Here is a 13391-nt window from a genome sequence, read left to right on the forward strand (position 1 = left end):
CGCTAAGATGCTTCTGAGACCTCTCTACTGGGATATTTGCCCATTCCTGGCTTGAAAAAGCTTCCAGATCACTAATAATCTTTGGTTTTCATGTTTCCATGGGCTTCTTCTCCATGAGATTTAGTCTGGAGACTGAACGCGCCACTCAAGAATATTATATGACCAATCCCTGAACTAACCTTCAGTAGATTTGGATGTATACTTCTGTCCTGCAGAAAAGTCCACTGATCAGCAAGCTTCAGTCTCTGCACCGAAGGCATCACTGAAGGAATCTTTGCCAAAATGGGCTGATGCTTCAAAGAATCCATGATGTCCTTCATACAGTCCAGATTCAATCTTCAGAAAAGATGCCCCATCATGAGAGCCATACTTGTCTAGTGTTCTTCTTATTCTCTGTACTGAAATGCCTTTTCCTCCTCCAGGCCATCATGCAAGTCTTTGGAAGTTAATAGTGGGTTTTGCTCAGTTGCTCTGATCAAACATTTCATTGATTTTGTGATTTTTCTTCAATGCCATCAAAGGTTTTCTGGTACAACACATTTTAAACTTATGGATTAGGCTGGCAGCTGTGTCTCTACACCTTTACTATCTTCTTGTAGCCATATACTGTCTAATTGAATAAAACAATTTCTTCTCTATTGCTTTTGTGAGAGCTGTTTGGCTTGGCCATGTTTGCCACTCAACTTTAGCACATGCATGTGCTAAATGTATGTATGTGTAACAGCTCAAGCTAGTTTAGTTTTGTTATAGAGTTTCCAAAGGCTAATTGTATTTTAACACAATGTTGTTCCCTACCATACAAATAAGTGATTTAAAAACAGCAGCATCCAGCAGTGGTTGAAAAAAAAAAACCACATACCTGAAAAATATTACATTATATATTGACATAATCACTGTTAGGTTCAGATTCAAAAAAAGAAAAGTAAAAAAAGCAAACAAGCAGAAAAGCTTATATTTGATCATTATTAAAGTTCCTTGGGGGGGGTTGAAAAATTTAGATCACAATGATATACATAATCAATAGAAGTATAAGAAGCATTCTATATATATATGTGTATATATATATAGTTGATTGTTGAATTAATTTAGTGTCTAACACATAAATACACGTATAGTTCCATATCAGTTCCTTTGCAAACGTGTTTGTTCTACAATTTATTTTTACGTAAACACCTATGAAACTGATGAGATCACATTGAACTTTTCTGTTTACTTTTAAGTTAATTTCCTTTTTCCTTGCTAAATAAAGACAAAGTCATTCCAAAACTCTTAGTCATAAAACAAAACAATACCTGCTCAAGTGCGGCATCTGAAAGAAAAGCATTTCGATGTTTTACATGTTTGCAAGCATGTCATGCCATTCACGCCCATAACCATCATGCATCATCTCTATTTTAAAAGCATTTTCAAGCCTTTCTTTGTAATAATAAAATTAAAGACAGACAATGCAACTAACAGGAAAATAATGACCCTTACACACACACACAAAAAGTATACTTCAAGTTCATTTTATTAAAATTCAATATATTTTAAGTATACTTGTAGTAAGTATATTAATATCAATGTACTAGTGGTATACTTGTAAGTGTACTATTTCAGTACAGCTTGGGATTAAATTGGCCTCTTTTAGTTTATTAAAGTATACTTTTCAGTGTAATTTAAGTGTATAAGTTATAAACTTTGAATACCCAACTAGTTTACAACTACAAAGTACATAAAGTATATTTCTGAGAAGTACATAAAAAGTAGACTGAAAGTATCCTTTTTATTGTTAGTTTAAAAGAAGTATATTAATAGCACACAGGATTTTTGGTTCCACATACCGTGTGTTTGATTAATTGGTTCTCTTTTTTAGATTCACTTTAAATCACTTTGATGCCACTTACAAAACCTTGTAGAGGACCATTATGAATTGCTATGATACATTTCCAGAACTTACTTTTGTATATAGTCCATCATTTACTTCTCAGCATGTTCTTTTCTAATCATGTCTGCTTCATTCTTTAACTAGTGATGTTTTTTTCCTCCTGTACTGACTGAGCAAAACATAATTAGTCTTTTTGAGTCAGAGTTTAGCAATGAAAATGCCATGATATGCAGGCCTAGAATTAGTAGACTGAACGTTATTGTTGCACATAATAACTGATTTTTATTAATAGCTTTTTCCTGCAACTTCCTTCACTGTGCTGCAGTTTGCCAGTGTATATTCATGATCACTTAATTATGGTTATAACTATTAATTTATTACATTTAAATAGCACTTTTCAAAGCACTCAAAGTGGATTGCACCTTATTTTTTAAAGTCGCAGTGTAATTTCACTGTACTGATTAATATTAATTAAAAACATGTAGTCACTATAGGGTTATTTTGTAATACTGTAGACCACAAATTTCACATGCTACTCAAATGCTACATATCAGTTTCTCTCCAGAAATGTGAATGTGCTACAATTATGCGTTAAATACCAGCTCATGTTAAAATGTTCCATTTGACCATGTTATTCAGTCTATTTCCTTCTTCCTCAGTAAGAATGGAAAGATTGCAAAGCTTTCGGTCATCAAATGAGACAATCCTCCTGTACACTGTAAAAAAAATCTGTGACATTTACGGTAAAATACCGGCAGCTGTGGTTGCCAGAACTTCACCGTAAAAAATATGGTAGCAACAATTTAGGTTTTACAGACTTAACTTAAATTCACAATAAAATACCGTATTTCATTAACTGATGTAATGTTAATAAACCAAAATATTGAAGTGCTGTACACAACTGATAAGAAAAAAAACTAAGAAAAAACATGTTATTTCACATCAAATATGAAGTGTGATGCAGGGAATTCTGGGAGTGTCAATTTACGGTTTGTCACTGTAAATTATACAATGACTTTTTATTTTTCACTTCCAAAAACCGTATTTTTAACAGTATTTTACAGTAAAATTACATTTAATGTAATTACATTTATTCACCGAATATAGTATGGAAACTTACTGTTAACCTGTAAACAGGTTTTTACTGTAGCATTTTTACAGTCTTTTACTGTTAAAATCACAATCATTTTTTACAGTGTAATCTGAAAGTATGACCAGTAAGTTTTGTGAAGGGTAAGGTGTTTTCCATAGTGAAGTGTCAGAATCTTTACTTCATAGAAACCCATTATATTACCATGGTACATGTCCACAACCATATTGCCATGATGTTATTTTTTTATTTTTATTTTATTATTATTATTTATTTACCAGTTATGTTTTTTCTACTTCATTCATTGGTTTAAAACATAATTAGTCTCTTTTGAACCTGAGTCAGATTTTAGCTATGGTAATGTCATCATATGTTCTAAATTGATTTACTAGATTGAGCTGTATTGTTGTGCATTATAATCAAATATTGGAAATGACTTTTGAGCTTTTTACTTTACCGTTTGTGACTGTGGGGCAGTTTCCAGACGTATAATGATGAAAAAATTTATATTGTACATACAGTGTAAGTGTAAAACATTTTTTTTACTACATTTAAATTCCCCCAATTATTGTCCCAACTAATCAAGCACAGTCTTAAACAAAGATTTTCAGATTGCTGAAGTGCTGCTGTTTTTGACTTCACTTAATTTTTTTGTTGTTGTAACTTTGTCATTTTTGTTAAGTATTTGGTGTGTTGTGATGTAAAGAGTTAATCATTTTACATTTGTTGTTTGTCATAGGTTTGTGTGTCAAGTTCTGAGGCCTACAGTTTGTTCAACCAACTATATCCTGGATAGCTTTGCTTTTGTAGGGTGATTGTTATATGTATTGTGTTACTAAATGAATCTATTGTTGTCTTGATGGATTTATTGGCTGAATGAGGCATGTTCTAAAATTATACTTCACACATGACTGATAAGATCACATTTAGCTTTAAGTTTCACTATTTTATCCAGTATATTTCCTTCTTCAACAGTGAAGTCTTTCCAAAACTCTGTAACTAAACAAGGCAATGCCTGATGTAATCTGAAAGTATAATGAGTCAAATTTTGTGAAATGTCTGTTTTTCCAGAGTGAAGTGTGATTCATGACATTTCCATGATTCTATGGTAGCATTGTATTGCCATACTGTGCATGGCCTTTTTGTATAATTCACCTCTCACTGCACTAATCATGCATGCTTCATTCTGTTTTAATAGAGACATTGATAAAGTATTTAATCTGAATTTGAGTCACATTCTACCTCCATTAGAGCATTTTTAGCATTAGAACTACTGTCAGAAAGTCCCATCCATGGGATTTACAGCCAAATATACTTATGTTAATCGTTCTCAAGCAATTTAGACTAAATAAAAGATACTGTGTGTGATGCTTCCCATTACTATAAACACGCCCTGCGCTCCAGAGACACAACAGACAGTTCAGCTTGGGTTACAGAGGGCATGTGAGGCAGTTCCTCTCAACCTTTACAAAAACACTGAAACCTAAGCAACATGAAGGAAAGTTGCCAATTGAGAGATTGCCCATCCTTCATAGCACACAAGTTAGGCTGAGTCACCGATATCTTGTGGGGTGAGAAGTCAGAATGAAAGCAGTGTACCACCCAAACTGCACCGCGGACACGCTCGCAGATTCATGCGCCTGTAAACGGATGCTCTGGAAAGTCCTGCCAGCCGCGTGAGACATCATGACACCACCTGAGAACACAAAGAGCAGGTTGTGTCCATCATAGATGGGCAGGCAAATAAAATAAACTGACAGGGCAGGGTCATTGCTGCTCAAATAAGCACACAAAAACACACTCATACAGCCTGACGCACCAGAGTCTTATTTTCATAGCACTTTCCTGGAAAGAAACTCCTTATTGGAATAGAAACTGCTGCAAGCCGCACCTATTACGGCTGTCATTTGACATGTTCACGTATTTGCCCATTACATAACAATAGGTCTTTGATTGTTCAAAGTGTCCATTTAATGTTTAACTTGAAAAGTGCCCCTCTTGTACTTCCTTTAGGTTAAATCAGACTGAGGTTCATTTGTCAGTAAACCTGTAAACGAGAACAAAACAAATCCAAAAATCTATAAGCCGACAAGAAGCCTATTTGTGTGCTACCATTTGTCTATAATTAACTTCACTATTACTTCCTCGTCTTCCCTAAGCTGTTGGAGAAATCTGAAAACGACGAAATCCATGATTGTAAGTGAAAAACAAAAAGATTTCCTTCCAGATATATACCCTAAATAAAGCTAGATTAAATTCTTCGGTAACACTATTTTAGGGACCAATTCTCACCATTAACTAGTTGTTTATTAGCATGCATATTACTAGAACATTTAGTACTTGTAAGCATATATTAATGCTTTATTCTGCACGATCATATGTCAGATCTAGAGCAAATTAGGAGTTTATTGAGGAAAAAGATGTAGTTAGTTAGTTAGAGAATTGAGACATGAGAATTGGTCCACAAACTAAAGTGTGGCCAATGTTTTGTCAAGGACTTAAAGTATAGGCTACTTAATGTCATTTAATTTCGGTAAGTAGCATTACAATCATAACTTTTTTTTGAAAAATTTTTTGGTTACACTTTATTTTGATTGTCCACTAACTATATGTAACTTTGCAACTCCATGTCAACTAACTCTCAGAGTGGACTGTTAGGTTAGGTTTAGGGTTAGTAGAATAAGTTGACATATACTTGCAAAGTTTCTTATAGTCAGTATGTTGTATGTTGTGTATAAAGTGTTAGAAGCAGACAGTCTACTAATACTCTAATGACTGCTAGTTGACATGGAGTTGCAAAGTTACTTACTGTTAATAAAGTGTTACCATTTTGTTCTTTATTTTACTTCTCTTTTTACTTTATACTATGTATGTATTTATTCAGAGAGTCTGTCTTTGGAATAAAACTACTACAATTACATGTTAACACAGGTTGTATGAATGACCATTGGTTAACGTTCATTTAGTCCATCTTCCTCATCAAACACACCTGATTCAACTCATTAGCTCATTAGTGTTTGAGAATTAATGTACAGTATTATGAACAAAAATGAATGAACAATGAACAATAAAAAGGAATTAGCATTAATCACTGATGTTATATAATCGTTCTCATTTGAATGCCGTTTCCTCTGATTGACTGTCATTTGTTTGGAATCTTCTTGCCTTTATTTAGTAACAATAAAAAGTCACTCAGCAAGTCAGTTCCTGCATAGTTTCCATAGGTTGCATGACATATCCACGTTCTTTCATTCAATTATCAGTTGTCATTTGTATGCAACTTCTCATTGTTGTGCTTCAGTGTTGAGAAATCAACTCATTTCACTAACAGTGCAGGAAGTAAATGAAAGGAAGGAAGAAATCCTAAAGTCCCAAAATAAAACAAGACTTGCTTCATGTTCTTCATGTGAAAGCATGACGTGTCCGGTTTAACGGAGCAAACATAATGATCAAACCTTCATTTGCTTCCTTCTTCACTGCTGATTAATTCATTTCATGCAAAGCACAGACATACTCTCATGATGCTTAATAACAATATATTATAAAAGGAAGAAAAAAGAAAGAAACTGACAAACTACAAATGATAAATGGTGTTTTATACTGTATCTGATTTATCTCTCTCTCACTCTTAACAGAATCAGTTTAAACAGAGAAATAAGTTAATTAATTTTATTGTAGGGCAAGTTAATATTCTCAATTTTAAAAGTACAAACAGAGTGGAAAACAGACATGGTCAAGATATTATACTTCAGTCATTTATAAAATACAGAATCTTTCCAGATACTAAAATCATGTGTGATGGGATGGCTTATTCCTCCGGGTCTGAATGGAGGGAAGGCGGGGCAGTTAGAAGTAATTACCTGTCTATAAATAGTCCGGGAGTCTCTATCGTGGCACGTCATTTCCGATTGTCTTGGGGGGTTCCCTCTTCCGTTAGCATCCCATGTGCGCTTTGTCGTTCTCGACGTCACTTGGACTGTGTGCGATTTCGATAATACCGATCCTCTCTGTATATTTTAGGTATATGCAACGGACTTAGCTGGAGGCTTTGGGATTCAAACTACATCAAATAATAAGGAAGTGTGATCGTTCGGCGTGCTAGACCGTGGTTGCCGCTTGAAAAGGGCATTTGGGATCTTCCCTTCTTTGCCCAACCTGGTGTGCAGCGTGTGGTTGGGAGGGAGTCGCCGTTGTTCTGAAATTAAAGAGAAGGAACACACACTTATTTGTTTTGTTTCATGTTTGTGCCTGTGTGTTTTGGCCATTTATTGGTTGTTAATTTGTGGGTAGTGTATTAAGTTGGTCTTTATACCGATTTATATTTGTGATCATTTGGTTATTTTGTGATCATTTGTTTATTTTTGCTGATTATTTGTTCATTTTTGTGATCATTGGTTTATATGTGTGTACTTTTGGGTGTGTGACTGATTGTGTGTGAGTGTGTATGTTTTGTTTTTAGGAGCTGAGGGCTATAAGCAGGAGTTTCTGTTGATCCCTTTGCGTGCTGGTGTTGGGTTGAACACTAAGCAAAGCGTCACCAACCTACAACCTCACCTCATGAGGTATTTGGCATTAAAACATTTGGTGTGTTACAGGAAAACAGTTTGCAGTATCAACAATCTACTGAGAAATCTTGATCTGAACATGATCTGACCCAGTGTTGGGAAGGATTGAATGAACGCTGGAGGACGAGTTCGCCTTTAAACTGACAAGAAGCCTAGTTACTAATTTACTAACAGCTATTTCTTCCTCATCTTCCCTAAGCTGTTTGAGAACCTTCAAAACAACAATCAAAAACCCATAATAGTAAATGAAATAGAAAAATATTTCCTTCCAGTAATATAGCCTAAATAAAGCCAGATTAAAGTCTTCTGTGCATGGTTGAAACAACATGCAGACCAGTTTATAACAATGCGTTTTCAAGAAATTAAATTAACTTGAAATTAGGCTGCAATTAGGTAAGTGATATTGCAGTTTGTCAAGGTGTCAAGTTTTTTAACATAGTGTAAATAGGTATTTGCACTTAGTGTAAATAGAATATTGCTAAAAAATACTGCTATTTTCACTTAGTGTAAATAGAATCCATTGCTAATACGAGATTTGAAAAGGGAAGAAAAAAAAGTTTGGCAACAGGGCAGGATCGAACCCGGGTCGATCGCGTCAAAAAGCCAAAGCCACGTACTTATCCATTTGCACCACTGGAGCTGATGATTTACAACCAATTTTAACTAAATGTAAACATACCCCGTATTTTTTATTCCAGAGTAAGGGCAATTCATACAATACATTTAAACTGAGCTACTTTAATACCATCTCCGAACTTTCTACCAGGACTCTGCTGTTCTTCGGCTGGTTCTTCCCTGTATACGTTGATTGACAGATGTCTCGTCCAGTCAGCGGTGAGTAATCCCAAACCAATGGCGCTGTCTCAAACTATACCTACCTCTTCCGGTTTGTCTGATTTGTCGTTGGGTTTTCTGACTTGTTAATTTGTTTTCAGATTTGTCGTTGTGTTTTCTGACTTGTAAATTTGTTTTCGGATTTGTCATTGTGTTTTCTGACTTGTTATAATGTTTTCTGAATTGTTGTTGTACTTTCTGAATTGTTATTTTGTTTTTTAGACTTGCAGTTGCGTTTGTAATTTGTTATTTTGTTTTCAGAATTGTGATTTGCTTTGCACTTCCCGGCCACCGTACAAAACAGATACAAATCCATAAAAGGTTTACATGGCTTGATCTGAAGATCCAATATTGATTAAGATTGGACACAATTTGTTTCTACAGCGAAGCATTTGAAAGATAAAAGCAGAAGAAAAGGTCAAATTTGAGCACTTGGTGGCATTAGAGGGTTCGAGGGGGACACCCTAATGTTGGCCCCAGAACTTTTTAGACCCATCCCACCCCAGCATTTTACTACGGCTGTTATTGACTCAGCCAGAAAAACAATCAATGTTACACACTTTTAGTGCTTGACCCTAATGCTGTATCTATGACAGGTTTTCAGTCAATGGTTTTTACCGTTCTGTGCATGATTGTGAATGGATTTATTCAGTCAGGACTCCATATTTATTTAATTTTCAATATTTTATACAAGTCTACAGTATATTACAAATATAAAACAACACATTGACAAATTAATAATATACACAATGTTACATTGTAATATTTCATGAAATTAATAAATAAGTAGAAAAGGGTTTAAAATTACTAGTAAGATAATGATAATATAAACACATATATATTGTCTATTTGCAATATTTAGGCATATTACCATCTTTATTCATTCATATAATTGTAATTTCATTGTTTCCTGGCCCATTTGTCCAAAACATCTGATGTTAACAGACTAAAAGGCTGTACAATACATGTTGAACAATTAAAATGGAAACGCATTCAGTGTTTGGCAGTGTCTATAAAGACTCGTCCTCCTCCTCCTGATGCTCATGTTGGCTGAGATCCAGAGAGCTCTGTGAGTCGGAAGGGGCATTTTGACCAATCCCAGAGTCTGTTCGAGTCTCTGACAAGTTTGTCTGAGAGACTGCGACATCCGTCTCAAAAGCTGCATTTGTCTGACCATGCATGTGCTTCTTCTGAATCTCCTCGAAGATCTGAAGAACCTTGAGAAAATCACAACAAAACAGATTTGCAGTTAACTTCAGACAGCTGCATAAGTTTTTGAATAATAGGACATGCGTGCTGGAAGGATCACTAGTTACCTTAGATTTAGGAATAAGCCCGACACGGAAAAACCCAATCTGGCCACTCTCAATTTTAGTGCAGTCTACCACTGTGGAGGCGATATTCTCTGGCGACGGTCCATCACAAAGCACCCCATCTACCTGCAGGATACACGCCAATGATATTTAAGTCCCCCAATAAGTAATACCTATGAATCTTCAAAAAATAAACCACCTCCGTACCTTGTCACCAAGTTTTGCATAAACTTGGTTATGATGGGTAGTATCTGCCTCACCGGTCGGATTAGCAGAGGTGACCGCAATGGGACCCACCTAGTCAAACAGAAATGCATGGTTTATACAGTAAAGGTCTACGATAAATAGCATTTCTATGAGCAAACATGACAACACATACCGCATTAATGAGGTGTGTAGCAACAGTGCAGTCTGGGTTTCTTATAGCTATGCTCTGCGGTGTGCCAATGTATTTGGATGAGTCGCCCAATCCGAAGAATTCCATCCATGGAGCTACAAATAAATGGAGAAGTCTGGGTTAAATTTGACCAAATTTGGTACACATGTCAAGCACAATGTGAATATCACATTACCCACCTCTAGCTATAACTAAGCTAATGGAAGACGGCCAAGCAGCTTCCATAAATTCCCAAAGGAGAGGGCTGATCTGGTCCCTGACTGGCTCCAACTGCTTTATAGATGAAATCCATAAGGACATGGGTCGTTCTTTCGCCTGTTTCTTTACCCTATTAAGGTGTGATTGCATGGTTAGAAAACACTGGTGGAGCAGAAACCAAAGACTTTTCGGTCACACTTTTGTTTTTGGGACCAAACTAACAATTAACTATGACGTTTTCCTCAATAAACTCTTAATTACTGCTTACTAATAGTTAGTATAGTAGTTTTAGGTATGATTAAGGGATCTAAAATATGGTCATGCAGAATAGGCCATAAAATATGTGCTTTATAACAGCCAGTGTGCAAGTAATATGCATGATAATAAGCAACTCGTTAATAGAGAGAATTGGTAAATGAAAATTGGTCCCTAAACTAAAGTGTTACCGACTTACTTGAAATAGTAGTGGGGAAGATAACTGACCTATATGCCTTTTCAACAGCCTGTGGGCGATTGCAAGCTGCCACAAGCACATAGACGGTGTCTGTGGGCATTCCACATATGCCCCCATTCTTCATGATCTCTGTCATAAAAGAAAGGAAATATTGGTATAGACACATATGCATTCATGTATACACCGATACATAGCAAATTTTTCAATTTTACTCAAGTGACTCACCTGCAATTTGCTGAACGGATGAGGACTTCCTGGCTGGAAGGTGAGGGCAGCTGTCTTTGCCTCCTCCAAAGCCGCTCAACTTGATGAAAGGATCACCGAAAGGCATTTGTGGGCTTTTAAAGGTGCAGTTGAAAATGCTGGCCAGGAACATGTAGAAGCTGACCAGCCCGAGGATAATGGTCACGCCGATATCGTAGCCATAGGGCAGCGCGCCTACTGCATCCAATAAGAAGCTAATGAGGATGAGTTGGAAGGTGAAGGTATAGATGAACCAGGCCTTGTTGAGAAACAGGGCTCCAGCTGTCACTAACACATTGAAGAGCATGAAACTGATAATTCCCACAGCAAGGTGTAGGCCACGCACATCTCCATAGAGGCCTCCGAAGCGCGTCAGTCCCCACACTGTCCACATGATACCGTAAAGGATGAAACTCGTACTCTCTAGGGTCTTTCCTCGAGAGAAGGCAACAGAGCCACATATCAGGTGCAGCACACCACCGGAAACCACCGCCCAAGGCAGGATCAGAATAGCCAAGGGGTTTCCGCTAGAAAGCGAGGCTGTGATCGAAAATGCGGCCAGGACACTGCAGCCGTGGCCCAACACTTCGGCGTTGGCATATTTAGAGTAGCCCAGATAGGGAGCGTGTAGCTCTTTGCCATTGGTTTGCAAGACAAATCTATTACTGTGGGCCAACAGGTTCTTAAGGAAGCCTGCACCTGTAGGTATCTTGTTTGAGGAAGCCATGTTATAAAGGGTTATAATGAGTACAAAAGCAGAGGCAACGAATATGGCGGCCTGTACGCCTTGCGTTCCCCTCTGAAAGAAGCTTTGGGATTCGGATGCAATTGCAATACAGTATGCTACAAAAAACAGCTGGTAGATGGTGTTCACAAACCCTCCCTGCAAGTTAAACAAGGCCAGGATGAAAAACAACACTGAAAATACAACTGGAAATGGCACTGGGGAATAGGGCACTTGGTTTGTGAAGTGCACCACTAGCGCGGTGTAGCCTTCAGTGAACCGCAGGATGGAGGTGAAGCCATAGAAAGTGGCTGCCAGGGTGTCCATAGATCTGTAGCTCTTAACACACACACCCAGCTGGAAGACGCCAGCGGTCCACAGCCAGGGCACATGGCCAGAGAAGAGCTTAGGGACAACACCGAGCAGAGGACAAGCCAGCACACTAGCCGACAACAAGTTCATGATTACTCCGACTGTCACAACATCATTAGCCTCTTGACTTTGCATTGGTTTCGCGCTATCTTTGTTGAACGTTCCAGGGAGCTGAATCTTTCTCTGTGTGATGTACGATAACAAACGGCCACTTCCGAAGTAAGCGCCCACAAAACAGACCATGAGGTAGCAGACAGCAGTGGCTGCCTGTCCGAAGGCCGAATCTGCCAGACCTGCAATCTGGTGGGCGCACGCTAAACATATGCTCAGGGCGATGAATGAGAGGACAACCTCGTGACATAAAAGAGCCACGATGCAGATAGCAAGCAGTGCCAGAGTGAAAGCTGCAAGGCCTGGCACCATGGCATCTCTCAGCCCTCTGCTGCTATTTATTATGTTTTCGCCTGCAAGTATGTGCACTAAACCCGAACCGCACCATAGGGCTGACACTGTCAGACACAGACTACCAAAGAGTACATTGTGGGACTGGCTGCGTCGAACACCTGGATAAAAGGACAGTGAGATGAAGAATGAAGGATAGAGAGGGAACGTTTTACATGGGATGATTTATAAAACAAAGTGCATTTATGTATTCAAAGTTAAAAAGAGTTTAAAGGTGAAATGTGTAATTTCTGTAGAGTTAAAAAAAAAAATAAAAAAAAATCTTGAAAAACTCCCTTGTCTCCAATTAGTCAGACAAACAAATATAGCTCCGCTCCAAACCCATGACATTTAAAGAGCCAATGTTTTCTGTCAGAGTGCTCAAAAACAGCACTGTTTTGATAGTGCAGTCACACTGTTGATGCTTTCTTAAAAATCAAATAATCTACTTTGAGCTTCAAGTCTACATGTACTACATTTGTAATATTTCAAGCTGGATATAGTGACATTAGTTAATAAATTAACTAAATGAAAAAAAAAGAGTTTTCAATTTATTTTCAATTTCTTCATTTGACACTATAAAACTAAGACAACAAAGACTATAAACACACACACACACACACACACAAAACAAAACAAAACTTTTGATCAAATTGTAAGTAAAAAAAAAAAAAAAATGTGATTTGCATTTCTGTGTGCAATACATTACATCTGTTTGTAGTCTAATAATGTGCAACACATACCTGAATAAGCCAGCAGAGCAGCGAATATGAGGAGCAGAACTCCTAAAGCTGTGTTTGTGATCAGAGGTTCATCTGGAGAGCTCGCATAGTTGTTCACCAGAAGCAACAAAGAACCTATTCACAAGACATTATTATTATTATTATTATTAT

The 13391-nt window shown here is 37.2% G+C and overlaps 1 protein-coding gene across 1 annotated transcript in view; it reads right to left on the minus strand.

The window, feature by feature from the left end:
- Nucleotides 1–9118: 9118 nt before the first annotated feature.
- The window catches only part of LOC107746322 (uncharacterized), a 5963-nt gene continuing 1690 nt past the window's right edge, over nt 9119–13391 (minus strand). The window contains exons 2-9 of the mRNA XM_016560468.1: nt 13242–13355; nt 10944–12620; nt 10748–10847; nt 10246–10394; nt 10049–10161; nt 9877–9966; nt 9673–9795; nt 9119–9573 (exon numbers count right to left, since the gene is read on the minus strand). Coding sequence (XP_016415954.1) covers nt 9367–9573; nt 9673–9795; nt 9877–9966; nt 10049–10161; nt 10246–10394; nt 10748–10847; nt 10944–12620; nt 13242–13355 — 2573 coding nt within the window. The 3' untranslated portion in view covers nt 9119–9366. The remainder of the gene's footprint in view (nt 9574–9672; nt 9796–9876; nt 9967–10048; nt 10162–10245; nt 10395–10747; nt 10848–10943; nt 12621–13241; nt 13356–13391) is intronic.

This window comes from Sinocyclocheilus rhinocerous, unplaced genomic scaffold (assembly GCF_001515625.1).
Source record: "Sinocyclocheilus rhinocerous isolate Xijiao unplaced genomic scaffold, SAMN03320098_v1.1 scaffold1881, whole genome shotgun sequence".
NCBI lineage: Eukaryota > Metazoa > Chordata > Actinopteri > Cypriniformes > Cyprinidae > Sinocyclocheilus > Sinocyclocheilus rhinocerous.